Raw genomic sequence first — 26,198 nt, forward strand, 5'->3', positions numbered from 1 at the left:
AATAAGCTTAACCATGGACACAAAAGGCATCCCCAAAAGAGATCCAGAAAGTTCACTCCCAAAAATAATCTAAGAAAGTAAAGGCCTTCATTGCACAGCAAGCAACAAAGGTTGAGACGACAAAGGCCCCTATGAAAAGCAACTGGGACCCCTTATGACAAACTCCCCTGAGAGCTGAAACAGCCAGACAAAGAGTCCCGGAACCCCAGTCTACTTGACTGGCCTCTAAGATGCATGCCGGTACATGCATCCTCCGATGGCAGTGTAGGGGAGGAAGACATTTTCTCTACCTGCTCTGGGTTCTTCTGGCCAGAGAACAAATTAAATTCACATCACACAGAATAACAGAAGAAAATTAAACAAAGCTTTATAAGATGTATACATGGGAGAGGCTCAGGCAACCTGAGCAACTCACTAAAATGGCTGAAGCCACCACCCTAAATATCATCTTCAGCTAAAGACAAAGGAGGATTTTGGGGGTGGGGGAGTCAATCATGGGAGATTACCAGAAAGGTACAGTAAACAAGAGTCAGGTTATTATGCAGAATTGAGTCCTTGCCTTCTGCATTGATAAGTTTCTAGAGATAAGGTCATCCCTGCCTCCTTCCTGGTACAGAGAGGGAGACACCTTTACAAAAGGAGATTTCCTTTACAATGTAAACATCTCTTAACGAAGGGTAAGTAAATTCTGCTTTTCAGAATTTCTTTCCTGTCTGCAGGTTTTTTTTTTGACAGTTTTTAGTTGTGCCTTTATTCACCTTAGTTTGTTAAAATGTACTTGTTTTAAAGATCCTATAAATAGAGTGATCACCCACTAATGTGGGATGTAAGCTCCCCCTCTCAGCATGGTATTTTTGTTTTTTAAAAAGCAGAATTTCTTACAGGAATCTTATTGATCACACAGCAGTTACAAGAATGTCCGATATAATGGCATATACAATCTAAACAAGACAGGCTGATTAAGGATTTACATAATGTAAAAATATACATATTCAAAGTTAGCCATGTGGGCAGAGGCATGCAGCGGGAAGAGCAGCGGACGGGAGGTTGGGGGTTGAGGGCCCAGACGCAGTAATATTGCTTTTCCCTCCGTTCCCGAAGATAACTTCCACTAACAAATACATGTTCCACACATCTAAATACACAAGGGTAAATCGTGACCTGCGACACGTACAGTCTAAGTGGTCTGTGAGACTCCCACAGACACAGGAAATATGAACCCCATGCAGGCAGGAGGAAGCACTGGTCATGTGTTCTACTTGGACTTGGAAAATGTTTAACTCTTGCCGTTGACATCTGGAAGAGCGCGCGTCTCCTCTTGCTGTGTTTTCTTCACCATTGACATTCACTTGGTGGGGAATTCTGATGGTGGGTCAACCTAACAGTGATAACTGAAATACTCTTAAAAATGCTGTAACTTTAATAACATATTTTCATCACACACTTAACATAAAACATGGATCATCTACAGCTTTAAGCCACAGGATGGAGGAAGCGCATCTGAATGGTAATGCTTTTCCTTTCAGTATCCCATCGCTCCCAGCACTGTCCTCAAGAAGGAAACTGATCCAGCCGCTTGCTCATTTACCCAAGCAGGCTCTGCTATGAGCTCTTAAAGAACATCCAAAACAGAAGAAAGGTCGCTCTTTTTCTCTGGGCTTTTTGAGAAACTAAATCAAAATGATAAATTATTCAAGGTTCCTAGTGAGCAGCGGTGCTTTTCTGTGTGTAACTATCTAGGGAACAAATCAAAATACTCCCACTGCAAGCGCGTCGACGTGGGGGAGACTTATCAGGAATCAGGAACCTCAGACAGCAGTGCAGAGTTTTCTCAGACACCCCCATTTGCCATGCTTTTTGCCAATTATGGCAAATGCGTTTTGGGGGGCTATGCTCGACAACTTATGCTTGTAGATCCTCTTGGGAAGATTTCTCTAGTTGAGTAGAAACCCTTGCATAAAAAGTCTGCAGGTTCTGTGAACCTGGAGAGGAGACTCATGTCTCTGAATGCTCAAAGTGCAAATTCCTATTGGAGAAAGAGCATTAAAATAACTTGAAGGTCTGTTTTATTGGCAACTCAGAATGCAAAGTATTTTATTTTTAAACTTCTAAATTTGAAAACAAGACAGCCTAGGTTAAATAATAGTTTTCCAAAGCTGAATGTGCTCATTTGCAGCTCAGTTTTTCTGCTTTAAGTACAAAAAAACAACTTCCTAAAACTCCTAGGCAGGAACACTACTGTTTTGATGATCTGTGATTAGATGAACGGATCGATCTCAGTTGGTAATATCCCTTTGTTTTTCCTTGGTAAGGGTTTAAAAAATTCTAGAACAGACGCATTTTTCTAGTCTTACACTGACAATTTCATCCCAAATGCCTCCTGACAGGCATATACCGTATACAGGGATCCATCTTCATCCTTCTCACTTTCATACACTTCAGAAATCGGTGTGGACACGCTCACCATGCTGTGTCCATTCACTAACAGGAAGAAGGTTTGATTAGCGTTGAGCTGTAAGCGCCTTCTAATTATCTTGATGAGCTCACTCATGTTGACATGGTCAGGCACAAGGAACTTGGTTTTATCCAGGACAGGAAGCTGCTTCTCCCCCTTGTATCGTTCTATTATCACCGGGATTTTGGTAGGATGCTGCTCTCGGATAAGTCAGACATCTTCTACTCTTTGTTCGAAGGTGCGGCGCTGCTTGAAGGTCTTCTCCGACGGCATGGCGCGAGAGGCTGGGCGGGGGCGGTGAGGGGGGGGGGTCCCGGCTGTTCCCGGCGGCCGCGGCTCCGACTGTGGCGACAGCGACTTCCCTTGTCCTGTCTGCAGTTTTTAAAAGTAACCAGCCCAAAATAATCCTCATGCCAAAGAGACATATCTTGGGGTGGCCAATTCCAGTCCCCCACAATAACTAGATTTTTCCCTTGACTGGGCAAAAGAGGAGAAAGATGTCTGTGGTTTCAGTTTCCTGGAAAAACAAAACCTGTCTCATTTGCTGCCTCATTGTTTGGGACTTTGCTCCATTCTGGGCTGAGCTGCTCTCAACATCCAGAGGCAGACCTTCCAGGAAGACATCCAAACTCAGTGCTACATTCTCGGGAATTCAAGAGAGAGAGCAAATAGCTGCAAGATCAAAGTCTTGGAGTAGGCAAGAGGGGATGAAACCCGGAGGAGCTGGGCTTGTTCATCCAGAGCAAGGGAGGGAAGGCAGAGTATAGGGATACAGATGCTGGGGGCTGCTGGGTTTGATGCTGGGAAGAGAATTCTTTTCTGATTGTGTCTAACTTCTGGATGAAATAAGTGATCATCGGAGAGTGAGCTGGGACGAGATGGTGGTAGAAGCTTTAGGAGAAGTTGAATGTACTACTGAAATTCTGTAGACTTGCTGCATGAAGAGCGTGCCCACGTGCCGGCCATGTGTCACTCCATCCAGAAGGGACTGAAGCCTCAGCACCGTTGTGAACACCCCGAAGAATCAGAACGGACTCCCCCACCCAAAATGTTGTTGGGATGCTGAGGGTGTGATGCCACAGCGTACACATTCACAACGTGAATTACCAAAGTCTCTAGGGCTGAAAGTCGCTGATCGGGAGTGTGTGGAATCCTGAACAGGGCTGCAAATCACCACCAGAGTGTAGCTTAAACTAATGAAAATAACATGTCTATGTCACACTCCCTGGGCTGAATATTTAAATTTAAATTACAGAAATCCTCTCTCTTTAGTCTATTCTCAATGCAGCAGCCATAGCGAACCTATCCTGTCATTTCTCTGCGTCGGGCCCTGCAGTAGCTTTCCATCTCGCTCAGAGCACCAGATCGAGTCCTTGCAGTGGCTTCTGAGGCCTCACGGAGCTTGTCTCCCTGTTAACCTCTGACATCAGCTCCTGCCTCTCTCTCTCTTGCTCGCCTGCTGTAGCCACACTGACCTCCTGCCTGTTCCTCTCCCACCTGGGCTCTTTGCCATCTCTGTTCCTTCCACCTGGAACAACTTTGCTCCGTAATTCTGCCTGGCTCACTCCTCTACCTTCATCTACTTTAGCACTTCTTCAAATAATATCCTGTATACTTCGTTCTGGTTTCATCTCCCCCACTGGCTTGTAAACCCCATGAGGTCAGATATTTGAGTCTAGTATGGTCCCTGCTCTATCTTAGGGCCTGGATCAGTGTCCTGCGTGGTGGGCCTTCAATATAGACTTTTGTTTGCTTGTTTTTTGCTGAGGAAGATCCGCCCTGAGCTAATATCTGTGGCCAATCTCCCTCTATTTTTTATGTGAACCACTGCCACAGCACGGCCACTGATGGACGAGTGGTGTTAAGTCCATGCCCGGGAACCGAACCCAGGCCACCGAAGTGGAATGCACCAAATTTAACCACTAGGCCACCAGGGCTGGCCCAAGCACAGACTGTTGGAATAACTGAACATCTGGACATTGCAAGGATTAATATTATTCTGAAAATCACCTTCTTGTCTCCATTAGAAATTAATATCTATCCTTTTACTATATAACTGTGATCAGATTTCTTATGAACTTTATTATGCAGACAGCATACCCCATCCCTGATTTAAATGACAAACCATCTTACAGGAACTGACTGCGGCAGATGCAGTGACCAAATCCCATCTCTATAATCACTACATTGTTGTCCCCTAACTGGGAAAGGGAGGAGCAAAATGTCTGTAGTTTCATTTTCCTGTAAAACGAAACCTCCCTCATTCGCTGCCTGCTACTCGGGCCGTGCCTCAGCCTGGGCGGAGCTGGTGTGAACATCCCCAGTCAGATTGTGCAGGAAACATCCCAAGTCAAGACCACAACGTCGGTTCCACGTTTGCAGAAAATCCGCTTCTCTAGGTAAGACACAGAGGGGTGGCCAGGCGCTGCTCCTTCCTGCGGCCCCCAGCCTCAGGTGGGCGCTGGGCTCGACGAGAGCAGGGGAGGCCCCGGTGGATCCACCTGCAGAATGTTGTTTTGTTTCTCATCAGGGCGGCTGCCATCAGAGAGGGTGGGTCTCAGAGGGAAGGGATTCAGGCCCCCACCAGACCTTGGGCTCTGGGACTTTGGGGGCAACCAGCCTTGTCCATGCCCCAGTGGGGGTGAGACAGGCAGGGGGACGAGACAAGCCCTAGGAGAAACCAAATCAGAGCCACGCCAAGCCCGTGCTCTGAAGCTGCTGGGCCTCCGCCAGATCTTGCTTTGCCACTCGAAGCCTCGCGCCCCTGGGTGAATCACTTAGCCTGTCTGTGCCCATGTTTCCTCGTCTGTAAAATGGGGATAGTAATCTCATCTTTCTCATTGTGTTAGTGAGGAGATTGTGTAAGAACAGGACCCGGAGCAACCTGCCCACTACGTGCCTTAAAAAACACAATTGGTTCTGAATTCCGAATTTTGGTACCTTTTAAATTGCTCTCTGGAGATTTAATGGAGTTCCAGAAAAATCTCAGAAGTTGGCACTGGCATTTTCCGGAAGAAGGAAGTAGCCCAACTGGGGAAATAAAACCCATCCCCCGCTACCCTCTCCTTACATAAGAACTTTCATAACCCCAACATCCACACCCCAGCCGCTTTCCAGGCCTGCTCCCCCAACAGCTCAGAGCAGTCTCTCTATGCCCCCTGGAGCCCTTTGAGATTTTCGAGGTGGTGGGCACCACCCCAGTTCTGGTGGCCCAGCTCCCCATCAAAGCTCCACCCTTTTGCAGATTTGGCTCCAGTGGGCGCCTGAGACTTCCTCTGCCATGGAGTTAGGCCAGGCAGGCATCTTAGTCTCTTCCCTGGCCTCCAAGATAATGTCAGCAGCAAGCCTGGCCAAAGTGAGCGGGGCGGCCTCCGGCAGTGTCCTGGCTGGACTTCCATCACTGGGTGAGAGTTGCTGGAAGGGGCTGGTGGGGGCTGAGGAGGTGGCTGGGAAGGCACAGGGTCCAACCCAGGGACCTGTGGGAGGGAGAGGGTGGTACCACCTGCAGCTGATCCCCTTGGCTCTGACCTGCCGCTAGGGGTCTGCCCTGGCTTTCTCTCTCAGGGCATCTGGGCCCCTCCCTTTGGGCCCAGGTCTCCACTGCCTAGACTGAGGGGACCTCTCTGCCTGGGGCCCCCTCTCTGGCTTCCATTTCCCCTGATTCACCACCAGAATTCACCTCTCAGAGCTTTTTCCCTCCGCGGCCAACAAGCCTTCCTGCCAGTGGGTCCTGTTGGCTCTCAGATCCAGAGCACTGATTTCAAAGAAATTCCTTACTTCAGGCCGTTTTCTTCATTAGCTCAAGGGAGCCCCATCTCCAGTTCTACTAATTTTTTCTCTCCGTTTATCTTCCCTTTTGCCCTCGATTTCTCCCTCCCTCAAAGTCAACCTTTCTAATATGTTTAGTGCGTATCTGTTTTTCATATATATTTTTGCAAAATTGGTGTTTTTTGGTCTGCATGTGTTTTAATTTGCATACGGAATAGTAGGTTGCGTATCTCACCTACTGCTTTCTTCACAAGAAACACTGAATCCCTCAGTGTTGCCAGGTGAGCATCGGATCCTGGCTTTCAATGGCTGCAAGTGCTCCCATGAGTATCCACCACCATTGACCTTGCTCTCCACTGGGGGGACTCCAGGGCCCCCACCTCTGCCAGTACAGACAGCATAGCATGGAAGGGGGGACAGGGCCTCTGACCACTATCCGACCTCTGATCTTTGACCCCCTTGCACTCAGCATCTGTTCTTCCTCAGGGCTCACCCTGTCATCCAAGGCTGCCCTGGGCCCAGCCGTGTCTACCCTGGGGTCCTGGCTGGGGACACTGAATGGCTTCAACCTACTGGGTGCGCCTGCCGCGGCCCTGACCGTTTCCCCACTCGCAGGTAACTGACACACACACCCCGCCCGGGCCCCCCACCAACAGTGCACAGAAATGCGATGAGCAAGCTAGGGCCTGGGCCACGGCTGGCAGTCCTCCCTGTGTGTCAGGAGTGGAGGACCCCTCGGCTGACGAGAAGCAACTGAAAAACTGAAAATAATGAGAACAGCTGGGTTGGATCCAACGCGGTGATGCCCTCGTCCCTCTGCTAGCACTGGACATTCCTCAGTTCCTTTAATTCTCCAAAAGCCCAGAGGGAGAGAACCTTGTCTTTCACTCACAGATGAGGGACCGTGGTCCCAGGGCCCTGGGCAGGGAGGAGGGAGGGGCTGCTGCCCCTAGTGGAGCCTGGGAGCACCAGTAGATGGAAAAGCAGAGGCCGGTCTGGGAGGAGGCATCAGGGTAGGACAGGTTCTCAACAGCCCAGGAGGGCCCGGCCCCTCCCCATGATGACCCCGGGGGAGCTCAGCAGGCAGGCGGGCAGACACCCAGCACCCGACTCAGTGGGCTGCTGCGTGTCGGGGCCCTGGGATGCCAACCTGCCAGCCAGTCAGCAGACAGAGCACACGGAACAAAGTGCATCTGATGACTGAGTTTTCTGGAGCAAGGACCTCAAATCCCACCTCCAGAGGACTCCCGGCTAAGGCACACGAAGCCACTCGGGACGGGGCATGTGCCTCTGGACTCAGACTCCCCAGCAATCCTCGCCAAGCTCAGGGCAGGGGTCCACCTTCTCAGGAAATCCCAGTGCTCTGAGTGAAGCAGGGAGGGTCAGGCGGGGGTCGTTCCTTCCTGTGTCTCCCAACCCGGGGCAGCCCCTCCCGAGTGGCGGGCCATGGGTTCAGAAGTGGAGGGGACGCCGGAGTGGGTCCACTCACAGAATGTTCTTCTGCTTTCCAGCCAAGGCTACTGCAGCTGTGGTTGGAGGAGGTGAGTCTCTGCAGGGAAGCGGCTCAAGTCCCCTTCTGTCCCCAGACCCTGGGACTAGAGCAGCAACCAGCCTTGTGCAGCCCAGGTTTACCCAAGGCCTCCCCTGGAAGGTAGGGGTGCAGGAGGAAGGATGGAGATGAGCAGGAAGCAAGGACTGAAAACAAGAAACAGGAGCTTGAAGCCAGGAGTGTCATGGAAACTGCTGGGGAGGCAGCCCCAGCTGGGCCCAGCCTCCTTGCAGAGCATTCTCTGTGTGACCTTGGGCGGGTCTTGGAGCTCCTGTTTCCTCCCATGATTGACAGGCCAGTACTGCCCAATCAGGGATGTCATGAGCTTATATAGGACGAGACATGCACCAGTTTGAACACAGGAAGAGCATTAAGGAGAAGCCATTGGCTCAGCGCCCTGGGTCTAGTGACCTCTGCTGGCTCTGTGGTGACGCCATGGAGCCCTACGCTGGGACTCCAGCTCATGCCAGGCCCCTGGGTAAGATTTGCCTGAATTAAAGATCTCCTCAGTAAGGACCGGATGCTTCCAACCACTCCCTAATTCTGGCATCTTCTGGGGTGGAAACTGTGGCCCAGAGAACGAGTGGCTTTCCCAAGGAAGTTCCTGCTAGATCAGAGCCTGGCTCAGAGCCCCGGCCCGAGTGACCCCACAAGTCCTTCCCCTCACTTTCCCAGCTAGTGGTGCCGCCCTCGACTCAGGATGCTGGCCACGTCTGTCTCTCCCCCAAGCTCAGAGTTCACCCGCTTCTCTGGACCTCCTGAAATCCCCGAGCTTGAGGAGAGTTTGGGGGATGCGGGGTCCATTCCCCCAGCCCTCCCCTCAACCCAGCTCCTCTCCCCCCATAGCCCTGACCGTGGGGGCTGTCCCCGTGGTGCTTGGCGCCATGGGCTTCACTGGGGCAGGAATCACCGCCTCGTCCTTAGCGGCCAAGATGATGTCCGCGGCCGCCATTGCCAACGGGGGTGGAGTTGCGGCCGGCAGCCTGGTGGCCACTCTACAGTCCGTGGGTGAGTGTCCCCGACAGGGTTTGCTGTGCGGGCGAGGGGAAGGACAGAGCCTCAGAGGATGCAGCCCAGATCTTAGCCCTGGTGATCCCGGTCTCTCCGCCTTTGTCCCCCTCCATGTCTGCTCTCTGGGTTTCTCTGAGGGAGGTGGAGGAGCGAGGGATAGAGCTCCAGCCTGGGGTGTGCTGGGTTCAGGCTGACTCTGCCACAGCAGAGTGGCTGTGTTCCTGGGACATCTCCATCCCCCCGGGTCCAGCCTCCAGCCCTAAAGACTGACGGAGCTTCCAGCCCTCGGTTTCACCACCAGGGTTCATGCCACTGGGTAGCTGCCTGCAGCAGCTCTCCCAAAGCAGACATCCTGGGGGTTGGGGAAACAGGAGGCTGCTGGCTGGGCGGTCTGGACCTCAGGCCCCATGAGGGGCCCTGGAGTCGATGACCTCATGGTTCTGGGCACAGAGCTGTCCCAGCCTCCCCCTCCCACTCTGCTCACCTCTGCTTCTCCTCTAGGAGCGGCTGGACTCTCCCTGTCCTCCAAAGTCATCCTGGGCTCCACTGGGTCTGCCCTTGTGTCCCTCATGGCGCCCCTGTAATAGCTCCTGCCACTCAGCCCCGCAGAGGAGAGGACTGGGTGGGGCCAGCCCTTGCCAGGCAGCGAGAGACCAGTCCCGGGTGACGGTGTGCCAAACGTTGCACCCCCAGAAGCAAATAAGGAATAAAATGAGTTGTGGCCACCCTTCCCGGATCCCCTCTTCTTGCTCACCAGAAGTCGGGGTGGGGGAGGGCTCACTTCTCTTTCCCTGCCGGGGGGTCACAGAACAACATGTTGTTGGGGTGCGGTGAGCTGGACAGAGCCTAAACGCAAAGATGGGAAGCTGCCCCTGCCCTGCTTTGACTCCGCATGTGACCCTGGCCCGGTCACTTCCTCTCTGGGCCTGCATCGGCCCCTCTCTGAGCAGGGAGTTGATCTAAATGGCCCCAGGTGGCTCCTAGGCTCAGTTCCTGTGTGGAGTTGGGGGTCGGGGATAGAGGGCATCCTGTTTGGACCACTCACCTCAAAGCCGAGCCTCACTGGCCCACTGACCCCACCTGCCGCCTCTACGTGTCCAGTGGCTACTTTCCAAGTGGCTTGGCTTGGGCTCAGACAGCACAGGCCCTGGGATGTGACTGCCCCGTCAGAGTCAATGTCCACGGCCCCGGCCCTGGGCTTTTTCCCCAAACAGCCAGAAGGAACAGCTTTCAGAGGCTCTGAGCTTTCTGCTTCAGCACCTGGTCCCTAAATGTCCTTCTCCCACAACGAGGTTTGTAGAAACTTCTCCTCACTGGGCTGGGTTCATCCGAGAGCCTCGGAAAGCCTGCTTCCACGTGGATTCACTCCGCCTTCCTCACACTCTGTGCAGCTGCTGCGGGTCAGGCCCCGGCCAGGTGGGAGGGACCAGGGGGATGCAACTTGGCCTTTTCCGGGAAGTGCTCCCGTTCTGCTGGGCGGATGGACCAACAGGCAGATGGCCATCCATACGGCCCTCTGACAAGTGCCACATGGGAGGCCAGCCCAGGGCTCTGTGGGGGCCCAGATGAAGGCTGTAACAGCGGTCTTAGTCCGTTCAGGCTGCTGTGACAAAAATACCACAGACAGGGCGGCTCATGCACAGCCGAAATGTATTTCTCACAGTTTTGGAGGCTGGGAGTCTGAGAGAAGGCTCTGGCAGGTGAGGCGTCCGGAGAGACTCTTCTTCCTAGATCTTCCCTGTGTCCTCACGTGACAGGAGAACAAGGAAGCTGTCTGGGGTCTCCTATAGGAGGGCACTAATCCCATTCTCTAGGGCTCCGTCCTCATGATCTAAGCACCGCCCAAGGCCCAGCTGCTAAGGCCGTCACCATGGCAGTTGGGACTTCAACCTGCGACTCTTGTGGGGATACAAACATTCAGACCATAGCAGGCGTGTTGGGGAGAAGGGGAGTTTGCACTTCATCCTGAGGGTTTGGAGAGACACTGAAGGGATTTCAGCATGGCAGTGACCCCTCACGGACCCCACACTCCTGCACACCCCATCCTAGGAGCTGTCAGTAGCCTGACGGGATCCCGGTTCCCCTGAGAAACAAACCTATGAGTCTTGTGCTCTCGGGCATTTTAAGAAAGCCCAGCAGCTCATCCATGTCCTCAGCGGCTCCTCCAAGGAGCCGAGTTGCTACCCAGCCATAGGAACAAGCCCCTTAGGGTTTAACTAATTCAGTGCTTGATTCTTTTCTTTCCCCATTTGTCTGATGCCTTGAAGAATCTGGTAAAAACCTGTGAATCTCCTCCCCCAACATGCACACATTCCCCAGATCACGCCTCCAACTGCTGGTTCATTAGAGCTTCTGACCACCTTCCTCGGGGGCAAAGGGAAAGCCTCTGCTTCAGGTGCCGGTCTGGGCACCCTCTTCCCCTGAGAAGACCTGTATATGGAAGGTGGACAGGCCGGCTTCCCTCCCTGCCAAGGCCCAGCACACAGCCCTGCAAGGCCACCCCAGAGCACCCACTGGTCAGACAGTGTGTCCCGACCTCCTGCTTGTCCCATCATGAAGGTGAGGCCCCCACACACCAGAGCAGCTGTTTCTACTCTGACGTTGAGTCTTTAGCCCCCACCTCTGGGCTCCATGGCTCGGACCCTCAGGTTTGGCCTCTGCGCAGGCAGAACTGTAAGCAGGGCGCCCAGTGGGCCTCACCCTGTATATGCCCCGCCTTTGGGTGTGCGTGGCTCCTGTGGACGTGATGAGCTATGACTCCTGTACTTACGTTCAGTCATTCGACAAACAGAGATCCTGCAGGTGGGTCTAATCAAATCACACAAGCCTTTCACAGGCAGAGTGTTCTCTGCTCATCGCTGAAGAGGAAGTCAGAGATTTGGAGCAAGAGGGATTTGAAGGTTCTTACCGCGGGCTGCACGTGAGAGGTGTTCAGGCTGGAACCTTTGTTTTGGCCTTGTGAGTCCCGAAGCAGAGAACTCGGTCATGACAATAAGTGGGTGTTATTTTAAGGCTCTAAGTTTGTGGTAATCGGTGACAGGACAGAAACTACTGCTGCCTTGATACCCTGGCTCCCCCTACCTGGCTGACAGCTGGCTTGCTCAGGAGCCTGATGAACTCACTCTGGCAGCCGGGGGAATACTGAAACTTCTGGCTCCCACAGGCACAGGGGACCCAGGTCCTCCCCTTGTGGATTCCAGGGGTCCCCCCACCCTGCCCTCAGGAGCCCCCGGTCAGCGGAAGCCAGGCGCATTCCCTGCTAACACATTCTGGCACACGATGGCCCAGGGCCTTAAAGCCTAGAGCACAGGAGGCAGAGCGAATTCTCCTGGTGGGGATCTGGGATGGCGTCCTGTCGAGGTGGGGGTCCTCATCACCAGGACAGGGAACGCTGTTAGAAGCCTGATGTCTACTCTTTCCTTCTGGCTCACAGAAGAGAGCCCTGATGGTCAGTCAGTGGCACGATCACCAGCAAAGGACTGCATTCCCAGTCCCTCTTGTGGGTGGGTGTGCTTGGGGACGGGGTTCTGGCCAGAGATAGGAAAGCGGAAACGAAGTATGCCCCTCTCTGGGCTGGCAGTCAGGGGAGTGGGTGGGCCCGCCTTTGCCTCTGGGCCCCTTCCCACAGGCTCTGCTGCAGGCAGGGGAGTGGCCATCTCCTACCCCACAGATGGGAGCAGCCCCTTAAGAAAGGCAGAACAACAAGCCTGCAGGAGCCTGGGCCTCCCAGAGCAGAGCCACCAGCCAGGCTTAGACTTTTACACAACTGAGTTACAGAAAGAAACTGCTTGTTTAAACCAAGAGGGTCTCTTTCACAGCCAGCAGACATATGTTTTTATGATCACTGTGGGGAATCTTCCCATGCAAGCAACAGGGATGGCTGCTTTCATCTCTTCCTTCCCCAAATGCCCCTAAAATAACAGTAAGGGGCTAAAGAAAGGCTTAAACCCACATGGACAAAAGGAAGGAGATAGAAGAGGACAGCAGCCCAACTTCAGGAGCCAGAAATCTCATGGACATGTGGTTCCACTCAGCAGTTCCAAGAAAGCTGAACCTTACGCTGTCAGTAGAGAAGGGGAGAAAGAGGCAACTTTGCCCTGAAGGGCCCCAAGGGCTGAGCATCTGGGGGTTGGCATTATGGTGGACTGGCAGCCAGAGGGTTTAGGAAGTCTGTTTAGGAAGCAGGCACATCCCCAGGTACCCCGTCCAGCAGACCACTGGGCGTTTATTTTTGGCGAGATCGGGTCTCTGGGACAGGGGCCCAGGCACAGCTGAGAGCAGGAACTTCCTACTAACAATGAGAGTTCCCGTTATGTGTTGAGCCCCCAGTCTTCTCCGTCAGGAGGCGCCCAGAAGGCTGGCAGCCAGCTTATAACATCCAGAATGGAGAGAGGAAGTTTCTTCTCAAGACCCCTACCAGCCCAAGGAAAGAAACACTGCCTGCTGACGCCTGGGGAGGGGGTACCCGCTGAAGCTTCAGCCCGATCACAGCAGGTCCCCGGGTTGACGAGAGCCACTCCTGCAGCTGAGCCTGTCATGGGACATCTGTGGAGGCTCAGACTGGAAGGGGAGCGATGTAGCCCCTCGTGTCTCTGGCCCTGTCCCTCCTTTCACCCCGGCCCTGGGACACTCACCCTCTGACACAAGTGCAGCTTCACCACCGGCTTCCCCCTCCTGCCCCTCCCAGGAGACCAGAGGACCCACGGGGGACACAGTGGCTGGTCTGAGGTTGTGGACAACAGCGGTGCAGAAAGGGGTCCTGTGGGGAGGGGAGTGTAGCGGGCTCGGGAGGGGTGTGGACGGAGGGTTGTGACTTCCATGGCACCTCCTGGGGGAGGGAGGAAGGGGCTTCTGTTTCCTAGGATCCCTGCCCTCGGTCCTCGGAGACCCCACAGCAACTCTGAGACACCCCTGGGGCACCCTAGCTAGCCACAGAGTGATCTAGAGTGCTGGCACCAGAGGATCCACACCAATAACGTGAAACGTGGGTCTCCTGTGGTCAAGACATGGCCCAGGATCATGACATGGACGCGCACAGCATCCCAGGATGGGCTGAGCTGCCATCCCTCTTGCTAAGTTGGTAAAGAACCCGTGGGAAGTGACCAACGTCCTGACTCTGCTACTACCCGTGATGGGCGCCTTCCCCCAGGTGAGGATGGTCCTTTTCTGGGTTATTTCCAGGAGATCTGGAGCCTTAAACTGGCTCCCTGCCCACCAGCTCCCTCCCAGCTGCTTCCTCGAGCACCTGGCCTGTTTTCGGGGAGATAAAATTATTTTTGTATTGAATCAGACAATTGCAAACTGATGAAGAGATTCAGGGTGGGGGTGGGTGGGGAGCTGGAGTACTTCAACAGGTTCCAGCATCTTCGGGCCAGGCCCAGCCAGACTCAGTTGAGTGTCTTTGAGAACCGGGATTTCCGGGATTTTCTAGAGGAAAAGCTAAGTGAGAGGGAACATTTTTCTTCTTCTTTTATTTTTTTGAGGAAGATCAGCCAGAGCTAACCGCTGCCAATCCTCCTCTTTTTGCTGAGGAAGATTGGCCCTGAGCGAACATCTGTGCCCATCTTCTACTCTCTATGTGGGACGCCTATCACAGCATGCCTTGCTAAGCGGTGCCATGTCCGCACCCGGGATTCCAACCGGTGAACCCCGGGCCACCAAAGCAGAACGTGTGCACTTGACCGCTACGCCACTGGGCCGGCCCCAAGAGGGAATGTTTTTCAAAGTGAAATTGTGCCAGGCTTTCCCTGACAAATTGCAAAGACTTAGGGACCGTCCACTATTTTGGGAGATTTCCCCCACGGCCCGTGGCATGCAGCCTTGTCCTGGGTAGCCGGGCTCGGGGTCCGGCCTCAAAGCTGAGCTGTATTGTCTGCTGGGATTCTGACACACCTGGGCCTGCCTGGGGTCCTGGCAGGTGGGTCACTATGAGACAGACTGTGGGGCCTCCTGTCTGAGCCTCATCCTGAGGGATGAGGATGGACAAGGCCTGAACACAGTCGGATTTCAGGAACCATCTGCTAGAGTGCTGGCCGTGTCAGGCTCAGCCCTCTGGGCCCCTGAGTGGGGCCTGAGGAGAGGGCGGGAAGCTGCCCTGGGCTGAGACCCTGAGACAAGGAGTTGAGTGAAAGGTGACCCCAGGGAGCACCAACAGGGGAGTGGGAGATGAGACAGGGAAGGACAGGCAGCCAAGAAAGGGCCGTTAATGAGTGAGGCTGCACTGTGGGCATCTGAGGCTCGCTCCTGTTGGGAGACAGTGTGGGCCGGGCCTCAGAGTTGGCCCCCTGAGGGGTGCGTATCCCCCGACTAAAATCCATCACTGGCTGAGGGCTTTTCTGGGGGCACCAACACCTCGACACTTCCAGCCTGCCTAGTAGGCCTCAGGGGCGGGGCCCAGAAGGGACAGTCACAGGGGGCCCAGCAGGTACTGGGAGAGTGAGGGCCGGGGATATGGGCAAGGCTCCTGCAGTGTCTGCTGCACCAGCTCAGGAGAGACAGAGGTGGTGTACTTATACCCAGAAATAGAGACGCCTCCTGTATGGGCCTATAGAGGGAGGTCGGTCTTATCAGGATTTGAATGAGGGGTAAACTGAGGCCCCCAGACGGCTGAGAATGGCCCTGGCTTATACAGCCCATCCCTTATAAGACTAGACCCACCAAAGCCTTCTGCCAACTGAGCTGTGCTTGGTCAGCCTTCCCCCTCCCTCTGCGCCCCCCCAGAAGGCAGGCTGTGGGAATGGGGAGAACGGGAAACCTCCCATTCACATCCCTCCAACAAGGGCTGCAAGGAGCAAAGACAGAGAAGTGCATCTGCCATGATCTTTATTTCTCAGGCTTCTCTGACCTGAGTGGGGCTTCTGGAGGTTTGACTTGGGACACATTTTCTCCTGGCTGGTCCCCTTCAGCCTTGGGGGCACCTGGGGCAGAGGGAGGGGGTACCTTTTTTGAACCTCCCAGCAAGGCCCCAAAAGTTGACCCAGCAGAGGCCAGGAGGATGTTGGATGACGTGGAGAGTCCAGCTGCCCCTGAGGAAGAGACAGAGGGTGGGCACAGGGAGCGTGCAGTGGTCAGAGGCCTGGGCCCCTCAGGAGGCCCAGAGATCCTACCTGGATCCTTCCTCTAGGTACTGACACCCCCGGGGGCTCCACTTTGGGCAGAGGATGCTGGGGACTGAGAGGGAGAAGAGAGGGGTGAATTCATGGGAAGTGAGAGACATGGGAAGAGGAGAGTCAGCCACAGACCCCAAGAGCTACGGGGTCCCTCACTTTACACAGGAAGCTAGGAGGCTCAGAGAGGGGAGGGGTCCTGCCTAGGCCACCTAGCTGTCAGATTTGGGAAGGAGCTCTGGGCTCCTTCCATTCTTCTCCCTTCAGAACCCCTCACCCCTCTCCTCCCACCTCAAACCTCACTCAGAACGAGCCAGAAAGAGGACAGTTAGGGAGAGACCAAGCAGGGATGTTGAGGACCCTGGAACTGGAGGGAGAGGCCAGGTCCTCCCTCAGGCTTAGCCTCTGGGCTAATCCCCTCCTGGCTCTGGCCTCCTCTCCCTCCTCCTCCTGCCGGGGACACTCACCCACGGACTGTAGAACGGCCACCAGGCTGCCTGGAGCAACGCCACCCCCGTTGGCGATGGCGGCTGCGGACATCATCTTGGCTGCTATGGAGGAGGCAGCAATTCCTGCCCCCGTGAAGCCCATGGCGCCCAGCACCACGGGCACAGCCCCCACGGCCAGGGCTGTAGGGGGAGAGGACCTGGTTCAGAGCATGGGCTCAGGAGAACAGACCCCTTAGAAATTCCTTGACTTTTTCTGGGGACTGTCTCCTCTGAGCATAAGGGAGACAGCAACTTGGAGAAGGGTCCCAAGGTGAAGAAAAGGGTTGGGGGTGTGAAGCCAGTTGGGGGCAAAGAAGTCATAGGAGGCCCAGGCATAGCCCTGGTTGGGTCTCTAACTTGCTGTGTGACACTGAAGAAGTCACTAACGCTCACTGGGCCTCAGGTGTGTGTGTATATTTGTGGGATTAAATAAACCATTGCTGTTTTTAGCAACGAACCCCCTTTCAAATGAAATCTTCTGTATGTGCTCACTATACAAAAGGACTAGAGGAGCACGGCGTGGGGGATGGAGATGACCTCTTCCGCAGGAGTATTGTGAGTATCGCTCTGTAGCCCCTAAGATTCATCCAGGCAGCTCTGGGAGTGGAGTGGCTGATGGTGGGCCAGCCCTCATAACCCCTGCAGCGCTGGGTCTCTAAGTTCTCTATCCATCCCAGGACCTGGGGCCCAGCAAAGGTGTGGGGACTGAGGGCATCCAGGTAACTCACCTCCTCCGATTGCAGCAGCAGCCGCCCGTTCTTGGGAGACAAAAAGGTTGAGAGACAGTCAGCTAGTTAGATGGTTGAGGGAGTGAGGGAAGGAAGCGACTCCTCTGGCCCTTCGTGGATTGGGGTCCGGGAGGCCTGCCCCCTGCCCAGGCCGCCAGCCCCGCGGGAGAGCCAGACTCACTTATCATGGCGAGGCCCTCCTCGTCCAGCGCAGCTCAAGAAATGACTAAGCTCCGTTGGGCGTTAATTTCCAGTGAACCAATCGGGACATGGCCGGCCCCTCGCAGCTCCTCAGCCCTATCAAAACGCAGGAACACGCCTTCTACCCGCGCCCACTCCACCCCACAACCGTCTGTCTGCCTGTCCGCTCCCCTCCCCATCCCGCGCTCGCCCATCTTTGCTCGCCCACGCGAAGCCCCCCTCAACTCGTCCGTCTTTGCTCGCCCGCCCCAACAGTCGCCCATCTTTGCTCGCCCGCGTCCACCCCACCCCACCCCGCCCCGCCCCGCGCTCGCCCATCCTTGCTGGCCGCCCCCCCACCTCCCATCTTTGCTCGCCCGCGCCCCCCCCCCGCCACCGCACTCACCTATCATTGCTCCCCCGCGTCCACCCCACCCCCACCCCGCGCTCACCCATCATTGCTCGCCCGCGTCCACCCCGACCCCCGCACTGGCCCACCTGTGCTCGCCCGCGTCCACCCCACCCCCGCCCCGCGCTCGCCCATCATTGCTCGCCGGCGTCCACCCCGACCCCCCCACTGGCCCACCTGTGCTCGCCCGCGTCCACCCCGCCCACCGCTCGCCCACTCTCCCGCTGGCTCTCCTGCTCACTGCTGGTTTCCCTCGGTGGGTTTCTCACTTGCTCGATGGCTCTGCCGGAGAGAAAAGAGCCCCGAAGCACCCGAAAACTGAAGCAAGAGGGCCACGGTTCCAAGTTGTAACATTTTCCCCTCCTGACAGGAGTTGTTCGCTGCACAAAAAAAGTAAGGAGAAAAGCAATATTTCATTTCACTTCCAGAGGAAGATGCTGATACATTTTGGCGCATTTCCTTTCAGTCTGTTTTGCCAAAGCCGCCCATCTCTGTCGCTCTCAAAAGTAACACCCGCCCTCCCCGCCAAATTCCAATCACACCGTGCACACTACTGTGCGAATTACTCACTTTATTTAATCGGTCATCGAAATTTTCCCAGGCTGTTTAGTATTCTTCAACAGGACGTTTTTAAAGTCAAGGTCACTGAGATATAATTTACACAAAGTAAACTTCGTTCTTCTAGAGCACACATCTACGAGTTTGGGCAAACTGTTACAGTCGCGGGACCACCAGCTCACATACAGAACATTGTCGTCACCCGTGCCGCCACCCGCTCCTTCGCAGCCAGCCCTCCCTGGACCCCAGACCCTGGCCACCACTGATCTGTTTTTCGTCCTCACACAGTTGTCTTTTCCCGAACTTCAACATGATTTTTACTTGTCATCAAATATTTTGTCCTGTGAAGTTGCCATAGTTCAGTGGATCAGCCCTCCTTTTTAAGGGCTTAAATTCTTTCTAATTTTTGCTCTTACCAGTGATCCTGGCATGAAATGCTTACGGCATGGAGCACAAGTATTTTCTGATCATATATTCCTAGAGGGGGAGTTGCTGTGTCTGAAACTCTGCGTTTCTTATGGTACTTGGTACTTATTGTTAGGATGCTCTCCAAAAATATTGTATCAGTTTCCACTCCCCCCAGAAGTATGTGGGAGGAGTTACCTTTTTCCTACTCCTCACCAACAGTTAGCTTTGTCATTTAAAAAAAACCTTTGCTGACGACAGGTGAAAAATGATGACATTTTAATTTACATCTCTTCTTACCACTAACAAGGCCAAACTATTTTTAAGTTTATGAAGCTTATGCAGTTCTCACTTTCTGACTTATTTTCTCCTATTTTTGGATCTTTTTTCCTTTAAAGTGTTATTTTTTTCTTACAGATATGTAGGAATTTTTATAAGTTATTGTATATAACTATCTTAATCCAGTCTCACAGATGTTGTGAAGTTTTGTTTCCAGTTCATCACTGTCTTTTTTGGGGTAGGAGGGGGTCAACGCAGAAAAGTTTTTAAAATTTATGCAAATTTGCCAATATTTTACTTTAGTATTTTTGTCTTTGTGTGCCTAAAAAGCCTGTTCTCACTAGCTCTCAGATACATCATCACCTGTATTTTCTTTAAAGTCTTCTGGGATTTGCCTTTTCTTTTGGTGAGGAAGATTGGCCCTGAACTAACATCTATTCCAGTCTTCCTCTTTTTTGTATATGGGATGCTGCCACAGCGTGGCTTGATGAGCAGTATGTAGGTCTATGCCCAGGATCCAAACCCGGAACCCTGGGCTGCCGAAGCAGAGCTTGGGAACTTAACCACTAGGCCACCGGGCTGCCCTGAGTTTGACTTTTCAAAATAAACTTTTTGATCCATCTGGAATTTAGTTTGGTACATACAGGGTGCTTTACATATCTATATATGTCTTAGCCAGTTGTTCCAAAATCATTTATTAAATCATCTTTCATTTCTTCTTGGATTTGAAATTACATCCTTATATTTAAAATTCATATAATAGTATATATATCTGTTTTGGAATTTTGTATTCTGTCCCACCGAGCTCTCTCTCCTGGCAACAATACCATACTGTTTTGTTTTGTTTTTTTAAAGATTGGCACCTGAGCTAACAACTGTTGCCAATCTTTTTTTTTTCTGGTTTTTCTCCCCAAATCCCCCAGTATATAGTTGTATATTTTAGTTGTGGGTCTTTCTAGATGTGGCATGTGGGACGCCACCTCAGCATGGCCTGTTGAGCAGTCCCATGTCCATGAAACCCTGGGCCGCCGAAGCAGAGCACCTGACTAACCACTCAGCCACGGGGCCAGCCCCCTCCTTTTTTTCCCCATACTATTTTAATGTTTATAAATTTAATATTTGATTTAAAGTCTTACTGTGCTCATTTTGATTTAGGTTTAAAATAATCCTCTGACTCTTTCTACCTATGAATTCTTCAGATGAACTTTTAAAATATTTTTTCAATTTCCAAAAAAAAGTTCTTTGCTATTTTGATTGAAATTGAGCTATTTTTTTTTTTTTTTTTGAGGAAGACTAGCCCTGAGCTAACTACAGCCAATCCTCCTCTTTTCGCTGAGGAAGACTGGCACTGAGCTAACATCCATGTCCATCTTCCTCTACTTTATATGTGGGACGCCTACCATAGCATGGCTTTTGCAAAGCAGTGCCACGTCCGCACCCAGGACCCGAACTGGCGAACCCTGGGCCACTGAGAAGCTGACCGTGTGAACTTAACCACTGCACCACCGGGCCAGCCCTGAGGTAAATTTTTGAATAAATATTTACAGAGAAATATTTTTACAAAAACTGTTCTTTACATCCAGGAACATGATGTCTCTTATCCAAGTTTTCTTTTCTTTCTTCTTTCCTGGAAGATTGGCCTTGAGCTAACATCTCTTGCCAATCTTCCTCTTTTTTTTTTTTCCTTTCTCTTCCCAAAGCCCCAGTACATAGTTGTATATCGTAGTTATAGGTCATTCTAGTTTTTCTATGTGTGATACTGCCACAGTGTGGCTTGATGCGCAGGGCCATGTCCGCACCCAGGACCTGAATCAGCGAACTCTGGGCTGCCAAAGCTGAGCATATGAACTTAACCACTCAGCCACAGGGCCGGGCCCCTCAAGTTTTCTTTTATATCCCTTGGTAAAGTTTTGTAATTGTCTTTATCTAAGGACTATATATTTTAAAATAAACTTTATTTTTTAAGAAAGTTTTAGATTTAAAGAAAAAATTGCGAAAAGAGTTCAAATATACCGCACACCCAGTTTCCCCTATTATTAACATCTTATATCGGTAGGGTACATTTGTTACAATTAATGAACCAATGTTGGTACATTATTATTAGTTAGAGTCCATACTTCATTCAGATTTCCTTGGTTTTGACATAATGTTCCTCTGTTCCAGGATGCCATCCAGGACACCACATGACATTTAGTCGTCCTGTCGTCTTAGGCTCCTCTTGGCTGTGACAGTTTCTCAGACTTTCCTTGTTTTTGGTGACCTTGACAGTGTTGAGGAGTACTGGTCAGGTATTTTGGAGAATGGTCCTTCACTGAGATTTGTCTGAATTTTTTCCTCATGATTAGATTAGAGATACCGGTGTGGGGGAGGAAGACCACAGCGGTAAATTGCCATTCTCGTCACATGATGTCAAAGGTACACACTATCAAGATGACTTGGCACTGTTGATGGTGACCTTGATCACCTGGCTGAGGTCGTGCATGTTAGGTTGCTCCCCTGCCAAGTTACTTCCTCCCATTCCTTTCCACACTCTCCTCGTGGGGAGGAATTCACTGCAGTCCACATTTAAAGAGTAGGGAATTACGTTCCACCTCTTGGAGGATAGAGTATCTTTATAAATTATTTGGGATTCTTCTGCATGGGAGGTTTGTCTCTTCTCACCTATTTATTAATTTAATCATCATTTATATCAATATGGACTCACTGATACTTATTTTATACTTTGGTGCATAATCCAAATGCCACTTTAATTATTTTGTTGCTCAAAGTTTTCCAGCTTTAGCCAATGGGAGTCTTTTAGTTGGTTCTTGTGTGTCTTGACATACCTCCATCATTGTGTGTGTGTGTGTTTAGCATTTCATTACTGTCTGGCGCTATAAGATGGTCCAGGCTCATTTTGTGTATTTCTTTTCTAGTCCTACAATGGGAGTCCTGGTTTCTTTTACTGGAGCATACTTAATTGTTCAATTCCAGGATACAGCCGAGTAGTATCAGAACTGTTAATCCAAGGCTACATATTTTTTGTGAAGTTTAAAAAATTCTTTATAGGGGCTGGCCTGGTGGCGCAGCGGTTAAGTGCACACATTCTGCTTTGGTGGCCTAGGGTTTGCCGGTTTGGATCCCGGGTGCAGACATGGCACTGCTTGGCAAGCCATGCTGTGGTAGGCATCCCACGCATAAAGTAGAGGAAGATGGGCACGGATGTTAGCTCAGGGCCAGTCTTCCTCAGTGAAAAAAAAAAATTCTTTATAATGATTTCTACTATCCTGAAATGGAATTCATAGATAACATCATCTAGTTACACACAATGTACTGCCCAAACTGTGATGCAAAAGAGAAATAAAAAGAAGTTATTTATAATAAAGAAGTGTATATTTCAATAAGTATATGCTCAAGCACAATTATGCCAAAAGATATAATGAATCAGTTGCTTGTGCCCATTTAAGTTGAGATTTAAGATAAGAGAATATGCAACTGAAAATTATCACTTTTTTATATTTGATAATTTGAAACAAGGGCTTAAGAAATATGTCTGTATATTCCTATCCACCTATCAATATCTAATCACCACGACTGGGACAGCTGCACATACTGACTGAGTGAAGTCCCATGAGGGACATTGCTATCGGAGACACAATTTTCTAAAATGGTCAATAACTCTTGGTAAAGTTCAGGACAAATCAAAGTGCACTCTCTCCCTGATTTGCAAGATAATTGTAATTCCTGGCAAATTCAATCTATAATAAAACTATGCAAAAAATACATATAAAACATAGTGAAGTTCTAGGCTCAGGTAGTTATGAGTTTTGCTTACATGAAGGGACTTTTGAAATTTGTGTGGATAACTTTCAGTTCTGTTCTGTGTGTTTCAGGATGTCGGGCGTCCCTGACTCCTTTGTACTGAATACTGGAAAATTTCTCCATGTCTGTGACTACTAAAAAGCTGTTCTCCAATTTCCAAAATGTCCCCTAGGGGGCAGTACCATCCTTGTTAAAAACTACCATCTTAGAGGGTAACAAAACCTAGGAACATTTATAATTATTTCAAGATGAAATAAGTACAACCAATGATATTCATATTTTGGCATTCATTTTAAGAATAATTTGTGCACATTTAATATTTAACTTGTGCATAAGAATTTGGTATATGTGACAGATTAGAGTTCTGATTCCAATTTTAATGGGGTACTTCAGTAAGAGATTCAATCTTGTGATTACGAAGATGAAAAATAGTCTATTTTAAAATCAATTTTGTAAACAATATCATCTAAGAAAACTTAAAATTCAAAATTGTATAAGTTTATTTTGTTAGATTTATGATTCAACAATGTTTTTGAGAAGGCTTTGCTTGTTAGAGACAAATACAGTGTTTTAAAAAAAATGGATTATAAATATATACAAACTTAAAAAGAAAATAGGTTATGTTAATAAATATGCAACCTAAAATATTTAGGAGAATTTGATTAAGTTGTAAAGATCCTCTTAGATTTATAAATAGAATATGGAGGTTTTAATTAAACCTAGTAACTTAAGGATATTAGCTTTTAATTTGTTATTTCAATAAATTCAATATTAATTTTAAGACCCGAGCAACAAATAGCCTTTACTGTTTATGAAAGCTGCTTTCAAGGATAACCTAAAACCCAAAGGTATAGCAGCCACCTTCATAGTCCCTCTGGTGTAGTGCCAACTGGGTCTTTTCTGATTTCCTAGAATTTGCAAGTAAAGACCATAAGCTTAAACTAAACACAAGAAAGCATTTAACCATAGGGAAAAGATTATTAATTTGAATACGTTAAAATTAAGATGCTCTGTTCAACAAAGGGCACCATGAGAAGGAAAACTCGAGTCACTTGGTGGGAGAAAATATTTGCTATACCTATCGCTAATGAATGGCCAATATCCAGAATGTATCAATTACTCCTACAAATCAATAAAAAGGCAAACAATCTCATAGAAAAAATCTGCAAGAGACTTAAGTCACGAAACGAGGCTATTCTAATAATCAATACCTACGTGAAAAGATGCAAAATCCCACTGTGAACCCAGGAAATAGAAATTAAAACCACAATATGAGGAGTTCTACTTCTGGCTTAGATGTGGAAGGATGTGAAAGGCCGTTATCATCACTGAAAAACAAGAGATCAATGGATAAATGAAAAATATATATATTTTCTTTAAAGCAGGTGTTGACAAATATTCTGTAATGGGTCAGAGAGTAAATATTTTAGGTCACACAGGATCTCTATTCTTCTCCTCCTTCCCTTCTTTTTTCTTAACAATCCTTTAAAAAGGTAAAAGCGACTCATCTTATGATCTGTACCAAAACGGGTTATGAGCTGGATTTAGACTGTGGGCTATAGTTGGCCAACCCCCACTTTAAAGTCATCAAAAAGCCATGGACAAAGAAATCTAAAATAACTGAACTCCCAAGAGATAAGAAGCCCTTCCTGGATACAATGTCTGACATCCAATTAAAAGAAATGATGAAACGTACAAAGAAGCAGGAGAGTGTAACTGTAGTCAAGAAAAAAATCAGTTAATAGACACAGTTCCTCAGTTGACCCATATGTTGGAATTATCAGATATATACTTTTAAATAAGTATAACAAATTAATGAATCTAGAAGAAAATGTAAACATAGTGATTGAAGAGATTGGGAATTTCAGGAGAGAGCTGGGTGCTGTGAAAAAGAACTAAATGGAAATCATGAAACCGAACAATACAGTATATGAAAGTATAAATTCCCAGGATAGGATTGACGGCATACTTGACACAACAGAATTGAATCCAAAGAAAGATCAATAAAAATAATCTAACTGAAGCACAGAAAGGAAAAAGATGAACAGAGCTTCAATAACCTGTGGAATAGTATCAAGTAGCCAAACATCTATGTAACTAGTGAGGAGAGAAATAATCGGGGAGAAATAATATTTGAAAAAATGCTGCCTAAAAATTTTACAGATTTGATGAAAACAGTAACTCATTGAACCCAGAAAACTCAGTGAACCCCTAAATCACCTAGGCACATCATAGTCAAACTTCTGACAATCAAATGTTAAAATTTAAAAAAAGTTAAAAGCAGTGGAGGTAAAAAGAAAAAAGAAACATTTATAGAAGGAAAAATAATAACATTAATAGCAATTTTTAAAAAATCAAAAATAATGGTGACCAGAATGACAACTTTAAAGTATTAAAAGAAAAAAAATCTTATCAATCTAAAATTCTATGTCCAGTGAAAATCTCCTACAAAAATGAAAGAGAAATAAATATATTTTAAGATAAGCCAAAGCTTAGAGAATTTGTTGCCAGCAGATGTACATGTTAAGAAATTCTCAGGGCCAGCCCAGTGGTGCAGTGGTTAAGTTCGCATGTTCTGCTTCAGCGGCCCATGGTTTTCCACTTCAGATTCCGGGTGTGGACTTACGCACCGCTTGTCAAGCCATGCTGTAGCAGGCATGCCACGTATAAAATAGAAGAAGATGGGCACAGATGTTAGCTCAGGGCCAGTCTTCCTCAGCAAAAAGAGAAGGATTGGCAGCAGATGTTAGCTCAGGGCTAATCTTCCTTAAAAAAAAAAAAAGGGTAAATATGTGGGTTACTATAAAAGGTCTTTTGAATTGTCTTTTTAAGCACATATGAATGTAAACTTAAAAATAATTATTAAAAATAGTGACAATGTATTATGGGATTTGTAAGGTATATAGAAGTAAAATATATGACAGGAGCACAAAGCATAGAGGAGGGAGAATTGGAATTTAATATTGGAAGTTTCTTACATTGTTGGTGAGGTAGGATACTATTAGTCAAAAACAGAAAGTGATAAGTTAAAGATTCATGTTTCAATTTCTAGAAAAAAACACTAGGAACAACAGAAGCAGTCTTTGGTAAAGAGTTGATTGATGCACGAAATGGCATGCTAAATGATGCTTAGTTCACCCAAAATAAGGCAGAAAATGGTCAATGGAGGAAAAAAGAATATATGGGACAAATAAAAAACTAAACCAACATGGTAGTCTTAAACCTAACCATACTGATAATTATTTAAATATCAAAGAACTAAATACTTTATGTAAGAAGCAGATGTTGTCAGAATTTATAAAAAGTATATAGAACATTCACCAAGATGGACCATCTACTGGGCCATTAAACAAGTCTCAGTAAACTTCAGAAGACTGAAAACATACAGAGTACATTATCTGACCACAGAAGTATTAACTTAGTAATCAATAGCAATGAGATATCTAGAAATTCCTTAAATA

General features: G+C 49.3%; 2 protein-coding genes, 1 long non-coding RNA gene and 1 pseudogene across 7 annotated transcripts; 2 read left to right on the plus strand and 2 right to left on the minus strand.

Annotated features, from left to right (window-relative positions):
• Positions 1-720: 720 nt before the first annotated feature.
• On the minus strand, positions 721-2,849 carry LOC106825358 (microtubule-associated proteins 1A/1B light chain 3B pseudogene; annotated as a pseudogene).
• A 1,781-nt stretch (positions 2,850-4,630) lies between these two features.
• Positions 4,631-9,513, plus strand: LOC106825356 (interferon alpha-inducible protein 27, mitochondrial-like). Of its 2 annotated transcripts, none has more exons than XM_014832066.3 (6): positions 4,631-4,854; positions 5,700-5,859; positions 6,710-6,838; positions 7,735-7,764; positions 8,619-8,780; positions 9,285-9,513. In XM_014832066.3, the coding sequence occupies exons 2-6, from the start codon at positions 5,736-5,738 to the stop codon at positions 9,365-9,367; spliced, it is 528 nt and encodes a 175-aa protein (XP_014687552.1). In that variant the 5' UTR covers positions 4,631-4,854; positions 5,700-5,735; the 3' UTR covers positions 9,368-9,513. The 2 variants fall into 2 exon arrangements, with proteins under 2 accessions (XP_014687552.1, XP_070370336.1); XM_070514235.1 differs by having other exon boundaries at positions 4,715-4,854; positions 8,448-8,780.
• A 6,075-nt stretch (positions 9,514-15,588) lies between these two features.
• LOC106825359 (interferon alpha-inducible protein 27-like protein 2) lies at positions 15,589-18,196 on the minus strand. Of its 4 annotated transcripts, none has more exons than XM_014832068.3 (5): positions 17,872-18,196; positions 17,287-17,402; positions 17,106-17,135; positions 16,357-16,518; positions 15,589-15,808 (listed from the first exon to the last, which is right to left on the minus strand). In XM_014832068.3, exons 2-5 carry the CDS (start codon positions 17,291-17,293, stop codon positions 15,606-15,608), a joined length of 402 nt encoding a protein of 133 aa, XP_014687554.1. In that variant the 5' UTR covers positions 17,294-17,402; positions 17,872-18,196; the 3' UTR covers positions 15,589-15,605. The 4 variants fall into 4 exon arrangements, with proteins under 4 accessions (XP_014687554.1, XP_070370338.1, XP_070370337.1 ...); XM_070514237.1 differs by having other exon boundaries at positions 17,964-18,187; XM_070514236.1 differs by having other exon boundaries at positions 17,936-18,158.
• On the plus strand, positions 16,866-22,938 carry LOC123287226 (uncharacterized). The gene is made up of 3 exons (XR_011504751.1): positions 16,866-16,932; positions 20,342-20,457; positions 22,809-22,938. It is a non-coding gene; the product is annotated as an uncharacterized lncRNA (long non-coding RNA).
• Positions 22,939-26,198: the final 3,260 nt, after the last annotated feature.

This window comes from Equus asinus, chromosome 7, assembly GCF_041296235.1.
Source record: "Equus asinus isolate D_3611 breed Donkey chromosome 7, EquAss-T2T_v2, whole genome shotgun sequence".
Classification (NCBI taxonomy): domain Eukaryota; kingdom Metazoa; phylum Chordata; class Mammalia; order Perissodactyla; family Equidae; genus Equus; species Equus asinus.